The sequence below is a fragment of the Ctenocephalides felis genome, unplaced genomic scaffold, assembly GCF_003426905.1.
Source record: "Ctenocephalides felis isolate EL2017-DRISC unplaced genomic scaffold, ASM342690v1 CF-g0.4_SCAFFOLD_03570, whole genome shotgun sequence".
NCBI classification, from domain to species: Eukaryota; Metazoa; Arthropoda; class Insecta; order Siphonaptera; family Pulicidae; genus Ctenocephalides; species Ctenocephalides felis.
The window spans coordinates 12,470,344-12,489,461 of NW_020539724.1; the positions used below are offsets into that span (position 1 = coordinate 12,470,344).

Consider the following 19,118-nt stretch of genomic DNA (forward strand, 5'->3'; position numbering starts at 1 on the left):
GTATTGTCCTTAAACCAGGTGGAAAATTTTACCCACAGAATATTTTTGACAAATTGTGGGTAAATTTTGTGTTAATTAGTACCTAATTTGAACTAATTTTGTGCCAATAATCAAAATTTTGCACCAAGTGCCTTTAAAATAAAACACCAGGCGCTGCTAGTTTAATATTAATTGAAATAAAACGAAACATAAAACGATCTGTGACAAAAAATCCAATTTTGAACAATTTATCCTATAGCAATAATAAAACGAAAGGTTAGTGCAATTTTTACTAATTTTCCTAATCTTGTTGCTAGCTGAGAAAGAGAATCAATTACGAAGCTTGTACAATTAATTCTTTAATTGATATTTAAAAATAGAATCAGCAAAAATTCAAACCAGCGACAAAAAACTACAGCCATCTAACACAACACGCCCAGGTTTACAAGTCATTTACCATCGAGCTTGGAAGCTCACCAAGACCGACACCTCCACGTGGGTGATTCTTGGCACGAGGAATTGATATAAATATAAATATATTTGGCCAAATAACAACTGTACACATACAATTGAAAAAAAAACTACAAAGCAAAAGTACACATATGTATATAGAGAAAGAAAGAGCCAGAGGAACTAATTTACGGATCGTGGTGAAAGCCAAGAAAATTTTAAGAATGTGAATATCAACACGGACAGGTCTTAATGACTCAGTTCTCCTTAGATCTTTATGTACAAATGTGTTTTGACAAGGAATTTTTGAGTTTCCCAGATGTTTAATGCATTTAAATCAATCTTGGTTGAACTGAAAAATAAGTACGAAAATTAATCGACTAAATCCAATGGAGTACGAATTTTTTACTTTCAAATATAACAAACAAAAAACATCGAATTTTTCAGATTAATTTTAGATGCTAATTTTTTTTTATCTGCTGCAAGTAATTGTATATGATATAACCCATATAAATAATAAGCTCTAATATTTTTATTTTCCGCCTTCAACTTGGACAATTAATTAAAACCAGCCAACGACCGTGTCTAATTTGCTAAATAGAGATTATATCACAATGAAATCGACTGTGTTCTAAATTAGCAATTATAATCATTAGCATACTATGGTAGATAAAATCGAATCAAAATCAAGCTTAAATTTAGGATTTTTGAAAAACCTAACTGGAAAGATCCATTGAGACCGTTTTAATTATGTAGTTGGCAGCTCCTTGGAAGTTGAAATTTTGTGTATTACTTTACTTTACATTCAAGATGTTACCAGAAAATAGATCATATTAACTAAAAATTCTCATATAACAAGTAGCAAGACAAACAACTGTTGAAGTCCATAAGCATAACTGATTCTATAATGATTCACATATGTCGGCAACTTCTATGCCAAAATGGAACTTACAATTTTCTCCAATCTTACTCTATATTCAAGATATTCCCAAAAAATTATCATGTTTACAGTAAAAGTACTTAACTTGACAACTAGCAGTGGCAAGACAAAAAAACAATAAAATTCTACAAGAATAACTACGATCTTTAAAATTCCTTCCATCAAAGTTTATTTTGAAGTAAAACTTCTTTAGGCGCGACTAGGGTGTAAATACGTGCAAATGCAACGGTTACGCCCGTATATTTTAGACAAGACAGATATTACAGCTGTTCAAAGAATGAGTTTATATCGCCAGCGAAAAAGTAAAAAAAATACAAACAGTCAATGAATGTTTGTTAATTTTAATTACATGAAGTTCTTCAAACACAATTACATGATGAGTAAAATTGCGAAACAATATTTGTTTAGGCGTTGTTTAACATAATCACTGTGTGAACGAATATTTTAGAATTTATTAATCAGCAATTACTTCATTTCTCTAATGAAGGTTCATTTGTAAATGCTAATTACAATGACAAACGATCATGTCATATTTGAAGTATGACTTCGATTACATTATCGTTTTTAAATATTATAAATATTTTTAATGCAATTAAATATATAATTCATTGACCTTACGCGCACTCTTTTTTATTTATATCCTTTACCCCATCTTCCTCTATATACAACATACAATTTCCTTATATTTAATATAATCTAGATCTTCTACTATCACAAATTCCTTTACCCAGATTCCATTACCTCAAATATTATAAATCAAATCAAACAGTTGACCCCATGACCCTGCGCGTAGGAGTCACGAATGCCATATGCCCTCAGATGCATTTGAATGCATAATTCTGCATTTCTGACATCATCGAATAACTATAAGCTAACTTGATAAATTGAATTCATCAAACGAGTATACTATTAATGAACTGACATCACCCGCCACTTTTAATGGTACGCAATAGTAAGACAGGAAGCTGGTAAAAAAATTAGAAATACAGAAAATTTAATATCACAAACTATTTGGATAAAAACTAATAATAATTCTTGAAACCAAATTAAAGAGATGTAAATTAACTTCCTATATAAGACCATATCAAATATGAGGGAAGATTAGCCATGGGTAAATGCCCATGGCCAATGCCCAACAAATCACAGAATAATAAATGCAAAGAAAACATGTCTACCAAAAAATAAAATCAACATGGAATTCTTCGGAAATGAAGATCAACAGAAAATACTTAAATTAAACATCATGTGAAGAATTCCATATGATAAAGAATTAAGAAAGAACATCAATTCCATCAATTTTCCAGAAACGAGTCTACCTAATTTATCTGGCTATAGATGAACTAATAGTGGTGATTGGTCACCAGACTTTTTAGAAATGGTAGAACACATCCAAAATTGAATACTAAACCATATTTTCGACCAGATCCTTTATTATGATCGTTGTTTTCAAATGCAATAGTGATGTAGTTCTCATGGAGAACATGAATAGTATTACTGTTGTGTACGACTGGTATAATTAACTTTATTCTCTAATGAAATACTTGATAAACATGATGAACATTTGTATCATCAAATGCACATGTGTTATAAATTTTATCTCCTGCATATTTTTTACAACAACAATGACTAATACTGCGTAGCTCCAAATATGTATCTTTGTAAAATGAATTTTATTCTTAGTTCCAACAATTTTATACTAAATTTATTTTTGCTTTCAACAATAGCCACAAACGATTTACTTGTCATCGCAATGTGTCTGGCTATTAAGACAAACACTAACCCGTTTTCTAATTATAAACCTAATCCAAGCTGGACTAAATGTCCTGTAAAATCGTCTATACATAAATAAAACAGGTAGACTGCACATTGATTTATAAATAAACATCAAATTGTTAGTAACAAAAATTGTATTTAATAAAAAAAACTATTTTTTATCCAAACTTACATCCTGGAGATTCGCAACCATTTTTGAGCACCAGCCTGAATGGTGCTTGGAGGTAATTTGGTTCCATTTTTCCATACATTGTCCTATCCATGATTACAGATTTTATTTCACATAAACACACTTTAACTTGCTAAAAAATTGTTTCTTCAGTTCAAACCATTGTTAATAATTGTTTTGCACTAATAAACTAATCAAGATAAATGAATCTTCAGGTAGAGTCAATTTATTATTAATTGAAGAACTAATGATTTTACTACAATATTTTCCAAAAAGCAAAATACTTTTAAAGTAATGTATAATATAATGCAATAAATAGTAAAACATGGGATTTATTTATCTGGATCCACAACACTAAATTTTGATAATCCAATGTCCTAAGATATATGTCTACTAATCCATAATGTCAGCAATATATCACTTTTTTTAATATAAAAAACAACTCCATGTACTAAAAATACCAAAATCATTTTCCTACATCCAGAACTACAAAAATCCTTTGATGACAACGATCCCTAATGAATGAAATCGTATTTATATATCGACGTAAATTATAATCCCAAGGTATCTAATTTTAGTTCATAAAAATCTTTAAAAATAAAACCGACTGGCACTGAATGAACACACGATTTTGTATAGAATTTCATACAAATATCTAACTGTGTATTGTAGGTATTAAATACACAATCATACGTGACTATTTTACAAAACTAACTAAAGAAAAGCAAACATATTGTGGGAGTACACGAGTGCCAATTAGCGGAATGGTAATCTCCATAGGTAATCTCTAAATATTAGGTAAGCAGAGGTCGAAAAATAAACAAAATTAGATAAAAACAAATCTTGGCTCAAATGTAGTATTTTTTAAATAATAAATATAAAACGCTATAATAATCTACAAATTTACCTTCAAATTTACTTTTAAAAAACGCGGTGAGAATGAATATTTAAATCTCAATTCGCATTTCAATGTTCTTCAACTAATCGGGTAATTTAAATTCATGCCTTGTAAATATTTATACATAATTATACAATAGTCAAATAAAATCTATTTTTGGATATTATTCAGAACAAAATAATACTATTTTATTATATGCTCTGATTTTCATAGCCATATTGCATATTGTGGTGCCGATATAGGATGTGGTAGAGTTGCAACATGCAATTTTATTTTTGTATAATTTAGATCATAAAACTATAAGGAAATTGACTAATAGTAGTTGTCTCATAATTATAAATAATGAAATTATTGAAGCTATATGAATTTAAATAAAAGCTACTAAATTTTGTAAATATGATCTCTATAAATACTTCGTCAAATGAAATCTCTATCAGCTCTACCCGCAACATTATCAAAGAATTTTAAATATTATTTAAATGTTTACAAAATAAATATGTATTACATATTCATAAGCAATAAATTATAAGTGGTTCTTATCAATATCGTTAGCAGTTAAACGAGTAACGACTTGTAGCAAAAACACGTATTTGATATCAAGAATTTGAAATTAGCACGTTTTATATAAAGAATATTTGAGAAATAAAAGATAAATAGAAGATTTGGTCCTAAAATTCTAATGATGAAGGAATAATCATAAAGATAGCAACAAATTGCTGGTAAAAAATATTTTCAGAAACAACAATGTTCGGACGTATTTTCGTTTTATTATATTGGCCATGAAGGTGACAACCTTCAGGGCATTAAGCTTTACACGGAATGGTTGCTACCCCTGGTAGAAGGCGTAGCGGAGTGTTTTAATTGAACTGTAGTTGTTCACTTCTAAAAGTAATGTCCGCGAAACAACATGTATAATAACCAATAAATATATCTTCTTTCATTATAACTTAGTGACAAATCAGTGATTGTAATAAGAATTGCAACAAATACATAATATATCAACAAATCAGTGTTTAATACAGTCCACAGCTACAAGGGTTAAAATATAACCCAACAACTTGAATTATCGAAGGAGAGTTTTAATAAATTTTATAACTACGTAACAAAAATACAAACAATTTTAAATTTGCACGTTTTATATAGTTTTTTTTAAATGATCGATAAATGAAAGTTTTGGTATTGAAGTTCTGAGAAACACATTTTTGAGAACAAGTTTACAGGTAAAACTAAATTGTATAAACGGTTTTATTACGAAAATGATAGAAAATTCGAATAATAAATCCTCTCATTATATTGCTCCAACTCAAAAAATGTGAAAAAAGAGAAATTTTGAAATGTTTTTTTGAAAATCGTATCATATTCTCTAAAATTAATAAATTATAAAAATTAATAATTTTAAATTAGTACATAATATATAGATAATACTTTAGAAATAAATAGAAGTAGATTAGAAGGTAAATACAAGATCTGGTGTTAAAATTCTAAAAACACATTTTTAAGAATAAATTTGCAGGTGAAAGTTATTTCTAGAAAGGGTTGAATAGAATGAAAATTTAATGTTATGTTCTATTATTTTTTTATAAATGATTTGCTCTATTTAAAGAAACGATACAAAATTCAAATAATTAATTTCCTTTTTATATCGCTTAAACTTAAAAAGACTAGGGAACTATGACTTTATAAATTATTCCAAAGCAACTGGTTAATACAAAAGTAAACAATATTAAATAATTTTAATAATATTCTGTTATTTGATGAAATCATAGCAAAAGCTATAATTGGATATATGTTAATTATCCTATCCATTTGTAATTGGAAAACAATAAAATATGTGTGCGATTATTGCCACATGAGAAAATCTAGAACAATAACAATTAGGCACTATAAAATCAAGAAAATTTTTGGAAAATATAGATGACAATTGTCTTAATTAGCAAACATAATCCTAGTTTGTCATTTTACTCAAAAAAGCCATTTACATTTAAAAAAAGTCCACCAATTCCACACAAAATCACTTTAATTCCAACTAACTAACCGACCACTGGTCAAGTCCAAATCAAAACATTATCCACCAACACAAAAATCAGCACTTGTATAAAAACCACCTAGAACACGTGATAAAGTAAACAAAAACATGTGCTTTTATCAGCTGTTCGGATACAAATATTAGTCTATTGCTAAATAGAAACTGTATGCAATAGAGCCGGGGACGGACTGACAAAACCGCGATATAACCTATGAAGCGCGACATTTGCCGGCAGCCGCGCTTCGGCCGGAGAGACGGAGCATGCGTGGCCAACGGGCCGGAGTGTTTATTATTACTAATGGGACGGACATTAGTAATAGAGAAACTTTGTTATGCAACTGATAAAGAAGTTATCAGTTGCAATATCGGTGCATTTTAAGTAATAGATAAATAATCCAATTTAGTACGCAAGCGACGTATTTAAATTTACTCCAATGTCAATATAGATTCATCGATCAATTGGCTTGTGGATCTATAGATTCTTAAGGGGTTATTCTAGTGTAGAGCAAGGAATTTTAGGTCATTTTTAAAGTGTCGTAAAAGTAAGCAATGAATGTTTTTACTATCCATTTTTTTACCACTTGTATATTAATATTATTAAAATACAATCCAAAAATTAAAAAAAAATGAAATTTGAAGAAACTGGCAGCTGATAAAGTGGGGGGTCTCAAAAAATTGACACCTCAGTCTTGACATGATTTCAGCCCTCCTAGCCATCCGAAATTAAAGAAATAAAAAGACTAATTAATCTACAATGATGTCGCAATCGCCCGAACTAGCGATGAGTAAAAAAAAATATTTTACAAATTGGTGACTGTTTGAAAAAAAGTGTCTTTTTTTACTGTTTTTTTTTTTTGAGTTTCTCGAATTTTTTAAATATAGTAGAAATTGGAATTTGGGGATGATGCTAGTTCGGGATACATACCTATGTATGTATCCCGAATATGTAGATCTGTAAACAAGACTCTCTGAACATTTCAAATGAATCGGTCGAGTAGAACTCGAGAAATCGTGTCAACAGTACTGAAAAAGTCTGTTCTGAGAAAAACGCATTTAAAGTTTTGCGTGAAGTTTTTTGCTGTCAAAGTTATAAAATGATACGTTATACTTCTTTTATTTAATATGCCATTCCTGCTTCATGCATTGGACCTTCATCTACTTCAAAAAAAACTATTTTCTGCATTTCTCTCTTCCAATCGAGCAGTTCTAGCCTCCTTTGAATCGTTGGATGTACGTATTTCAGATCGTTTAATCCGGGCATTGTCTCGTCTTATAGCAAATGAATGAATTTCTGGCCCAATTTGCATTACCATAAGGGTCATCATTTTCAAAATCGGAAATAAACCTTCATTGAATATGCAAACAGCAATAAATGTTGCTATTTCAATTACCCGAGATCGGGAATGAATATGTTTCGGCGCGAAAATCCAAATCAACGAGTTTAGAAATTCACTATTGTTTCGAGTTTCTGAACCTATACATCGAATTAATAATTCATCTGACGATAAACTGTCATAAATGACTTCCTAATGCCTTTTGTCCGATTAGACCCTGCCAAACCAATTTGGAGACCGGGTCAGTAAAATGCCTATATCTCCGAAAATAATTCACATTTTCAAAAACCTTCTCGTACCCATAGATAGTTAAAACTTTGAAAATATGAAACAAAAAAAACGATTTTTTGAATTTCTATACTAGAATACCCCCTTAAGATATGATTAATGAGGAAAACAATCTTTTTGAATTTTAGCAATTCAAAAATGCCTACCAACCATTTTTCAAAACCAAAAATTAGCACAGTATTAGTTTAATAAAATGAGTAAATTTTCAAATTTATTATGTTAAAAAATCAAAGTATTTAAGAGATATTGGATCTATTTTAATAAATATAATCCAAAGCTTTGCCAATATTTTATGTATGTATTTAAACAAATTTCTTAAGAGAAGTGCTCATCAATAAATCAATTTTGCAACTCAATTTCAAATCTATTAGTATTGCAAACCACATTTATGTTTGAGAGGTGAAGACGATTTCATGCATACCAATTAAGACAATTCAGCATTAATTGCAACACAAGGACAATTTGATGTAATTTTGTAAAAATCAGACAAATGCACGAAGCAATAAACAAAAATTAAATTTATGCAGAAAACTCCAGAATATTTTCTAGAACCCAATATCACCCCTTCAAAAATCAACAGCGTAGTTTAAATTTCATCATCAGTAAAAGGAATTTTCTCTTTGAAGAGCCTCGAAGTGATAAAAAATAGACCAAAACATAAATTTATGTGCTGAAAACATGTATTTAAAAGGTAGTAAAATGATTTCTCAGTACGTATTTTTGAAGTCAAAATAATCTATTCTAAACCTTTTAGTGCAATCTCATTATTACAATCGCATTTTCTCTATTTCCCAAACCAACAATATCCAATTACAGACACGATAACTGCAAAGCATGGTACTCAAAAGAAGAGTTTATGAAGAATTTATGACCGATGTTAATTCTCCATGACCTTTCCTGGTTTACTTAGCAATATGGTAGATAAATATGAGTAATGTTCCTCTTCCTTCGTGAGCAAATATCCATTAAGGAATTGAAAAACCAGGAAATGCGCACGTTATATGCCGATGTATGCTGAAATTAAGTTAATGACGGTGGGCGAAAAACGGAGGATAAAAAATAGTGTTGTCGAAAATTTTACTTTGTAGAAATCGGTGGTAATTGAGACAAGTAAGTTGAATATGAATTTAGATAAAATTGTGCAATATCAAGCACAAAACGTGCTAATCATTTAGGTATCGTACCATATGAATTTAGACCAACATCCAAAATGCATCCAAACCAATAAATACCCATGTTCCAACCAGAAGAACCAAAAAATGGTCAAAAGACTTACTAACATAATTTGAGTATTTTTTTATTTTTGTTAACATAGATTGATACCTACATTAACTGCTCTTCAGAGGAGGAGACCTCTAACTGACAAAATTATTGATCACATAGACTCAGGTAAAAGGTATGTACATAAATATAAAAGTAGGGGAAAGTCCCGTAACGCCGGACGGCACCAAGCATCGGACACTGTATTTAACACGGATTATTTACGCAAGTATAAATCTTTTCATTTCAAAATACAAGTGAAAGGGGCATGGGAGGCACACAGGTACAGGATCACGTGCCAAGCCTCGCCTGTGACGCACACGGCCACGGCGAGAGCAACCCTTTCCTGTTTTAGGCGCAAAATCAAGGCGTCACCTAAATATCAATGGAAGAAATTCTAGCATATTTATGCATTTAGATTTGAGTGGTATGCAAAGAGTACTTGATTGTTATCCGTAAAATGGTAGAATATTATTAGATCTAATAACCAATTTTAATAGGTGCCACCAAATGAACGAACATGTCTGTCCCTAACTAAGTCGTCCCTTAGTGTCAGACAGTAAACATATTGATATTTCTTGTAAGAATTTACGTAATTTATTCCAATTATTTAATTTTGTTCTGTATGAGAGCTAACCGTGACTACATACCCTCATTTTTCGCATTTCCTAGTCAAAGAATAAAAAGCTTACGATGAATGCACCAGCTGAGAGCATCGGTGTGGCCCAGCCAAAAGAGTAGATGCATAATGACTTTTTTTGCAATATCTAAGAATATTCGTCAAAGACACATGTGCAGACATTCCAATGTATAGAGGTGGCTACATATGTGATCAATGCAGGTTATTTTGAAATGTCCGGTACTAGGTGCCACTGTTCAAGATCATATTTTTTCATACCAAAGTTTGATTGATAGCATTAATTAATTTTAGCAAAGATTGCGGTTTTTGTTAATTTAGTTTGATTTCCAACTTTGTCATCTAACATAAATCATAATTTAATAAACATGTCGTATAATATTTTTTGATTTATTTATAAATAACCTTAGGTGTCCCCCACTAGGGGACTTCTCCCTAAGTACAATAATATAATATCACTAATTAATCAAATATTAAATATTCAATTATTATTTCCGATCTGAAGTCATTGCTCCAAATTTATTTCCCTATCACAAATTATCCAAACGGATGCATCTCATAAAATATTTCGCAATCGTTCCGTTTAAATCGAACAGCTGTTTATAAGATCTTTTGACCTCATGGCTGGCGCGAAGCAATTAAAATTGTTTCGTTGACGATTAACCAATTAATTATCTTTGTAAAACGATCCGAGACTCCTTGCAGAACGATTCAAGTGCTGGGTCATGGTAAAAATAAAATATAAACCTCAAGAATACTTCTGGGTAAAATTGAATAACAAAAATAGCCTAAAAATTGTTAGGTTGCAAATAAGTGCTGAAATGTTAAATATAGACTATCAGGTCCTTTCCACTTCCGCAAAAGTCCTTTACAATGTTTTAGGTGCTCTTAAGAAAAGTCAATATTTTCTTAGCTTTATCTGATTCATTTAAGATCACAGCTTCCACTTCTCTTCCTGGTCTGTAAATGTCTGGATTTAGAGACGACAAAATTAGAACACTCGGTGTGTTCCTTCAAATCTGTTTGTCCATTTCTTATTTTATTTTATTTTATTTTGTCGTCAAAATAATACCAGAACTTTCCAATTAAAATACGAAGGAGACAGAGTGATTTGGACGAGGAATGAAGGAAGATTTATTTGTGAAACTTGAAAGATTGGAGACTTGGAAGAAGAACACTTATTTATTTTAGAAAAATATGAAAGGACAAAGATCTAAGATCCTTCATCGAATCGATGACAACTTTCTTTGAGCAAATTCATTGTAGATTTTGATTATTATTCCTGAAGCTTTACTTGGAAAAATTGTGGAATTTTAAAAAGATAAACTTTCTATTCATTTTGATCGCTACATAATTATCATGCAAAAAAGTGAAAAAAGAATCCTCGACATTTCTTTGTTCTGATAAGATTTAAGATCCTTCACTTAATTCAGAATTATGTGAATCTTGGAAGAGACTCGAGACTTGGAGAAAGGAAGTTTATTTATTTTAAAAAATTATAAAACGACATGATCTTTGTTCTGACATAGATCTAAGATCCTTTACTGAATCAATGACAACTTTCTTTGAAGAAAGTCATGATAGATTTTGATTGTTATTCCTGAAGCTTTCCTTGGAAAAAATTGATACGTGGAACTTTAAAAAGGTTATAGTCTTGATGCAAAGAAAAATAGAAAAAATCTCCTCGAAATTTCTGTGTCTTGACATGATAAATTTCTTTGAATAAATTCATGCTAGATTTATTTGGCTAGTTATTCCTTAAGACATCTTTAGAAAAATTTATACGTGTAACTTTGAAAAGGTGTAGACTTTTTGCCTACAATCTTTACAACCAAAATAAAAAATAAAAGCTCTTCTATAAAATTAGATAAGATTTTAGAGTATCAACAAAAAAAATCGCCTGACTGCTTCGCTATAATTTATTGTTCTAACTCAGAACTTCTCAAAATGTTTTTATAAATATTAAAGTAAATATAATTTTGCCTACATAATGATATAAACTATTTGAATAAAGTACCAAAAAACAGCAACCAATATTGAACAAAACAAAGGCATATTAAATAACTAAGTGTAAAGAAAAAATGTTAAAAAATATCAAGAAAATGCTTTGGTAAGAAAACAACTGTTAAATTTTTAAACTAACACTTTGCTCAATTAATAGTTATAACATTCGAGAGTATTTAATATAAATCGAAAAAGCTTTTATTATACTTGTGCATCAGAAAACAAATTGTTAATAATAACTTTCGTACTGGCGTTATTCTTTTAAACGATATTTACATATTTTAAATGAACCAAAATATAGAGAATAAGTGAAAAACAATTTTATTCACTTTTTGATTATCATAATTCAAATATTATTCAAGCAATTAAAGAAGAAAAATAAACAGATATCCAAATACAAGTTAGCAATTATTGAAACCCATTCAAGAAAAAAATATAACCAGCGAAGCTATATAGATGTCCGTTCTATTTTACATTCAAATATAAAAAGTAGACTTTTACAAAAGAGTTATATATATATATATATATTTATTTTATAATAAATATTGTTATCAAAATTAATTAAGTAATTTCTGCTATCAAATTTTAAGACAATAATAGTACCACAAGAGTATGACGTATTTCTCGTCTTATCATATTTGAATTATGATAAGATTAGATATTCATATATTGAACTCCAAGACCAAAACAAGATCCATCAAATAAAAACCAAATTTCCTTAATTCATTCTTAAGCAAAAAAAAAGTTTATATTCCCTACAATTTATTGCTATCAACCAATTAACAATCGTTATCACTTTGTTATTAATTTGTCAAGCAACAATGCAAAATATTTGATAAAAACAAACTCAAGGCAATCGCCAAGGTTAAAATAATATAACAACAATTTTTATACCGAGGATTGAAATTGATTTCAATTTGGAGAATTATATTAAAATTTATTTGGAATGGTGATTGAAGTTTTTACAACATATTTGTTAAGGTCTTAAGAAAAAAAATTTCTCCATTAAAAAGGAGACTCAATAAGAAACTTGAACAATTGATGACAAACAGTCAATTGATCATTGGAGCAATTTTTACCATTTCTTCCTTCAGTTTTATATTTATTTATGCATATTGTAATTTTATAGCTCATAGAGTTCTATTAATTGCTGTGTTTGTATAATATTTATTTAAAAATACATTATTTATTTGATTAAACAAGAAGCTCATATTGTTTCTTTCTTTTAGACGTGTTAAAAGAAGTGTGTTTACCAAAATGTAAATATTTAAGAATGAGAACACACATTTGGAGAACCCTCACAATTTCTGGTAGAGATTTGGAGATGTTGGAAGGGACAATATTATCCTATAAAGTCACAAATATTTGGGGAAACAAATTGGTTATATTTTATTACTAAAAAGATAGAAGATCTGAAAAGATTTCTTTAAGGAATGAGACTGTAATGATCCATTTTGTTAAACAAAAATATTTTGACCAAAAGGATAATAAATACTATGATTGCCAAATTGCTGAAAAACAGCAAATATCTGAAGTCAAGGAACTCATTAGCAAAGAAGTTTCCAGTTTCCAGAGTAAGACATTACAAGAAAATAATTTTCTTTTTAAAAAAATGCATACATTTGAGGTAATAAGGAATATGATTGGTAGATTTGTAAGAAAAGTGTTAAAAGAAGTGTGTTTACCAAAATGTAAATATTTAGGAATGAGAAAACACATTTGGAGAACCCTCACAATTTCTAGTAGAGATTTGGAGATGTTGGAAAGGATAATATTATCCTATAAAGTCACAAATATATGGGAAAACAATTTTACACATATTTTATTATTAAAAAGATAGATCTGAAAAGATTTGTTTAAGTAATGAGGCAGTAACGATTAATTTTTTAAGTAAAATTATTTGGACCAAAAGGAAAATAAATACTATGATAGGCAAATTGCTGAAAAACATCTGAAGTCAAGGAATCATTAGCAAAAATTTAGTTTCCAGGGTGTAATGTGAACAAAAGTAGGACATCTCAAAAAAGGATTTTCCTAAAAAAAATATTGCATTAATTGGAGGAAAAAATAAGGATTGGTAGAGTGGTGAATAAACTAACAGCAACCATCTGAAGACAAGATCTTTGGCAAAAAAGTTTCCAGGGTGAAATGAGAGCTAAAATAAGACATAATAAAATGATTCTCTTAAAAAGGATTAGTTTTCATAAATAGGAGGAAAATAAAGATGATTGGTAGATTAGTGAAAAAAATAACAACTACCATCTGAAGACAAGATCTTTGGCAAAAAAGTTTGCATAGTGAAATGAGATTTAAAATAAGACAGCAATAAAATAATTTTCTTAAAAAGGATTAGTTTCCATAAATAGGAGGAAAATAAAGAAGATGATTGGTAGATTGGTGAAAAAGTAACAACAACCATCTGAAGACAAGATCTTTGGCAAAAAAGTTTCCAGAGTGAAATGAAAACTAAACCAACACATAACAATAAAATGATTCTCTTAAAAATGTTTAGTTTTCATAAATAGGAGAAAAATAGAGAAGATGGTTGGTAGATTGGTGAAAAAGTAACAGCAACCATCTGAAGACTAGATCTTAAAAGGATTAGTTTCACAAATAGGAGAAAAATAAAGAAGATGATTGGTAAACTGGTGAAAAGGTAACATCAACCATCTGAAAACAAAATCTTCAACAAAAAAGTTTCCAGAGTGAGTATCCTGTTGAGTTTATTTGATTACAAAAGAACCTTACATGGTTCCTCTCTTAATCATATGAAAAAAATGAGAATATTTGAAAAATACCCTAACAATGGCTTGAAAATTTTGCAAAGGATAAAATTAAGCAATAAAATCACGAAGAGCCTTGGAATAGAAATTGATTATATTTTACTATGAATAATTAGGAAAAATGAGAAACACTATTTTAGAAATACGAAGACTGAAACTATCTACTTTATTAAGAACAAATAGAAGTTTGCAGAAGTAGAAGAAAACAAGAAGTTTGCAAAAATTACAGCAAAAAAACTGAAGTCATGGCAGAAAGAATCATGGAGAAAAACAAAAATTAGAAATTTATTATATCAATAAACAATTACAATAATTTTTTTCATATGACATTTCCCAGTTACAGTTTATTCCATTTTCTATACATCTTTTCCAGTTACAAAACGGAAGTTTTTTCATTGATAAATCTTATTTAAAAATGTACCTTGAATGATACGTCATGAATTGATTGTTGCGACCATATATGTAATGCTGCCCGCGTATGTTTTACAACATCAAGTGTCACGCCTTCATCTCAATAGATTGCGTCCGATATTACAAGGCCAAGAGTAATATTTATATTTCTTGTTTAATGAATGGATGAGAAAATATTTATCCTCGGTTCGATAATAAGAAATATTCCTGTACTTTATTTTGTTGGACTCAAATCACTTTACAATCTTCATATACTGGTAAATCTCATTTTGGTAGTAGTAATATGGTTGAAGATATAATGCAAAGTGATTTGCAAATTGGTTAGCAAATTGGTTTGCAAATTGGTTTTGCAAACAACTTTCAAATCGAATTATGAGTCATTTTACAAGCATGGATCCAAATGTTTCCTCCTCGGCAAAGGCTCCGTATACTCTTGCCTAGCAAGTTGGCTTGTCCTTCCCAATTTACCAATGGTGTCCATATATTCTGTAGCTCCTGGAAAATCTATATGGTATTCAGCAACCGATGCTGGTTTTGATGCCAAAGTGATTTTCGGCGGTAAATCTATCCTGGGCACTGAGAAAATATTTATACTCAGTTCGATAATAAGAAATATTCCTGTACTTTATTTTGTTGGACTCAAATCACTTTACAATCTTCATATACTGGTAAATCTCATTTTGGTAGTAGTAATATGTTTGAAGATATATTGCAAAGTGATGATAATTCTCCCAGTAAAATTGGTTGTGCAAACAACTTCCAAATCGAATTATGAGTCATTTTACAAGCATGGATCCAAATGTTTCCTCCTCGTGCTCGGCAAAGGCTCCATACTACAGTTGGCACGTCCTTCCCATTTACAATCGTGTCCATATACTCTGTAGCTCCTGGAACATCTATATGGGTATTCAGCAACCGACCTGGTTTTGATACGAAAGTGATTTTCGGCGGTAAATCTATCCTAGGCACTGAGAAAATATTTATACTCAGTTCGATAATAAGAAATATTACTGTACTTTTTTTGTTAAACTCAAATCACTTTGCAATCTCATATACTGGTAAATCTCATTTTGGTATAGTAATATTTTGAAGATATGTTGCAAAGTGATGATATTCTCCCAGCAAAATATTTTGCAAACAACTTCCAAATCGATTTATGAGTCATTTTACAAGCATGGATCCAAATGTCTCTCCTCGTGCTCGGTAAAGGCTCTGTATACTGTTGCCTAGCAAGTTGGCACGTCCTCCCCAATTTACCAATCGTGTCCATATACTCTGTAGCTCCTGGAAAATCTATATGGTATTCAGCAACCGATGCTGGTTTTGATGCCAAAGTGATTTTCGGCGGAGAATCTATCTTAGGCACAGGAATTGCCGACAAACGGAACCGAGTAGGATCCCTATAACCATCATTCAACCCAACTCCATAAGGCTTAACAGGAACACCCACCGGAGAATCTATAGCTGTCACCAGACTTCTGTAACTCATAACAGGATAGGATCTCTTTGCGTAATCGATCTGATAGATACTCTTCATTTTAGGATCATCATTGTCACAAGGATGATCCAGGATATCGCCTGCGAGAACGGACATTTGGCCACTTAAGGTGACCAAATCTTCGAAAAGGCGCTTTTCACGTTCTGCCAAATGGCGGTAATGGTCCATCATGGGGTCGTAAGCATGGCGGTCGCAATGGCACCATGGTTCCATTTGGCGGCGCATGAGGACCCTTGGGAGTACTCTTTTTGGCGGCTGACATGGCCTGGAGAATGGTAATAGGGAAAAAATTCACAGACTCGAGGAAATAAAAATATTTAATTTGTATTTAAAAATCTCATTGATAGTTGAAATTGTCAAGTGACAAGGATCAACAGAATTTGAAGGAATCTAAAAACAATCAAATCTAGGACTTCATAAGTACAAAGCAAATTTCAATCATATTATGGTTTTTGAAAGAAATATATTATTGATTCCACGTAAGATTGTTTACAGAAGTTCAATGTAAAACTTACGTGGCTTGTATACAAAAACCATAAATAACTTTCTACGTGAACCGTGTTTTTTTTTATGCCCTTGACATAAACATATAGAATAAATCTCCATTTTAATTGAAAATTTATTACTACTTAGGTGTTAATTCGAACATAGCTGGCCATCCATATCGTTCACGATGTGTGGTAGAAATTCATCCATATTTACGTTTTCAGACATATTTAATAATTAAGAAATGTTTTATGTTGATTTTTACAATAATTTAATTTTTTTTGTGTTTTAGTAATATTTTTTGTGTTTAGATTTTTGTTTGTAGCGATGGGGTGGTATTTTGACATAGTCAAAACAATAGTTATAAATTGTTTTGTGAATCTGAAATTGTATGAATACCTAAGTATTTAAAGATATATACTCAATAAACACGAAAATATTAAATAATGCTTGTGGGTGCAGAATATTAACATTTTCGAGGGGTAGTAAACCAAATTTTCAAGGTTATGATATCTAGACTAGCACTTACCTAAATCATCCATGATTTATGTTTATCACAATAATAACAGGTCGCTAGCACACTACACTACAATTATATATTAAAACACAACAGAATATCGCGTCACAAACGTTCACAACTGACATGGCGATAAGAATTTACATCATGTTGATGTTTTCGCTGTCGCGTCGGTTTGACAATGATTTGACACAAGCCATTAACACATACACAACTTCAGAGTGTTGCCAGAGGATAAAAAATGGAGGCTTGACAACTGACAGTTGGTAGAGGTCCTTGACAGTTCCCGCTCTGATCCTTTTTAAATAATAAAAAAAAATAATGTTAGCATATGTTATATGTAAATTATATATAAAATAGGCTTGTTATATAAAAAATATAGGATAAACATATAATAAAGTAACTTGTGTGTTTCTCCACAATAGTTATAAGAGCTCTTCATTCGATACTAAAATTCAGCAACTATACACATAGTTTTTAATTTTTAATTTATTCTATTATTTTAATCATATGGGACACTATATATGTAATTCAATATTTAAATCATCAATTGCTTGAATTGTGTAATTAGTTTAGTGTATTTCTCTAAGTAGTAAATTATAAGATTATATGATATCACCCCTTTTATTGTTTTAAAAGACTTTGTCAAAAAATTATTCAATTTGTTATTTATAAATCTTTTCTAGCTCTGGTGATTAGATATGCCCCTTTTATAAACTTGAAACTAAAACATTATTAAACAAACACTCACTGAATATCATCAGTACATTCACTAAAAAATATATTAAAAAATGTTAAGCTATATTTTTACCATCTAATATAGTGTTTAAAACCAGTCATATATTATATTAATTAATATTATGATTCATAATATATATTACTAACATTATCAATTTTAAACATGTAAAAACTGGTAATTTTTAATAAAATATATTTAAAATTAAATTAAATATCCAATAATTACACAAATGTATCAATTTATCTCTTCAACGATTTCTGAGCACATTTTCTAATATTAGCCTCATATGTTTAATTAGTCACATGCTTAATATTTATACATTTATGGAGAAAATCTTTAATAAATAAACTAAGCATATAGTTCACATATTTAACAACAACTTAAAGCATCCCTATGTGCATTGCCAAAGTATTAAATAATTCGATACCAAATTAACATAATAGCCACAATTTTATCACATTTCCTTTACAATTCAATTTATTTACTCCTGGTCAAGTTTTATCTGTTTTTCTACTTAATTCGCATAACTCTGCTTCGGAAAACAAAGATGCTATATCAACTTTAAGAATTGCCTGCTTCTTAAGAGAAAAGTTTTTAAATGCTTGAGCATAACTTAAAAATAAATAATCACCTGTCATTTGTATTTTGCATGGCATCCGCATTCTGAACAGGTCCTAATACTTCAAATTGTTCCTCAATTTTTTGTTTTTTAGAAGGATTATCATATTCACCTTGTGCAGGTTCAGTATCTGAATTTGAGTCATCAATTATTTCAGGTATATCTTCTAACATGTTAGGTGAAATGTGTGAAAGTTCGTATAAATTCTGGTGTATCGGAAATACTAGAAGGGTTCTTCAACAACCATACAAGAGTTCAAAGGATCATCTTGATTGTCTGCATTGCAATCAAGGAAAGATAGATGTGA

At 30.0% G+C, this 19,118-nt stretch overlaps 1 protein-coding gene across 2 annotated transcripts in view; it reads right to left on the minus strand.

Moving 5' to 3' along the window:
• The window catches only part of LOC113382808 (paxillin-like), a 96,887-nt gene extending 79,271 nt beyond the window's left edge, over positions 1–17,616 (minus strand). For both annotated transcript variants that reach the window (XM_026621044.1, XM_026621045.1), the window contains exon 1: positions 17,466–17,616. In XM_026621044.1, the coding sequence (XP_026476829.1) occupies positions 17,466–17,478 (13 nt within the window). In that variant the 5' untranslated portion in view covers positions 17,479–17,616. The remainder of the gene's footprint in view (positions 1–17,465) is intronic.
• Positions 17,617–19,118: the final 1,502 nt, after the last annotated feature.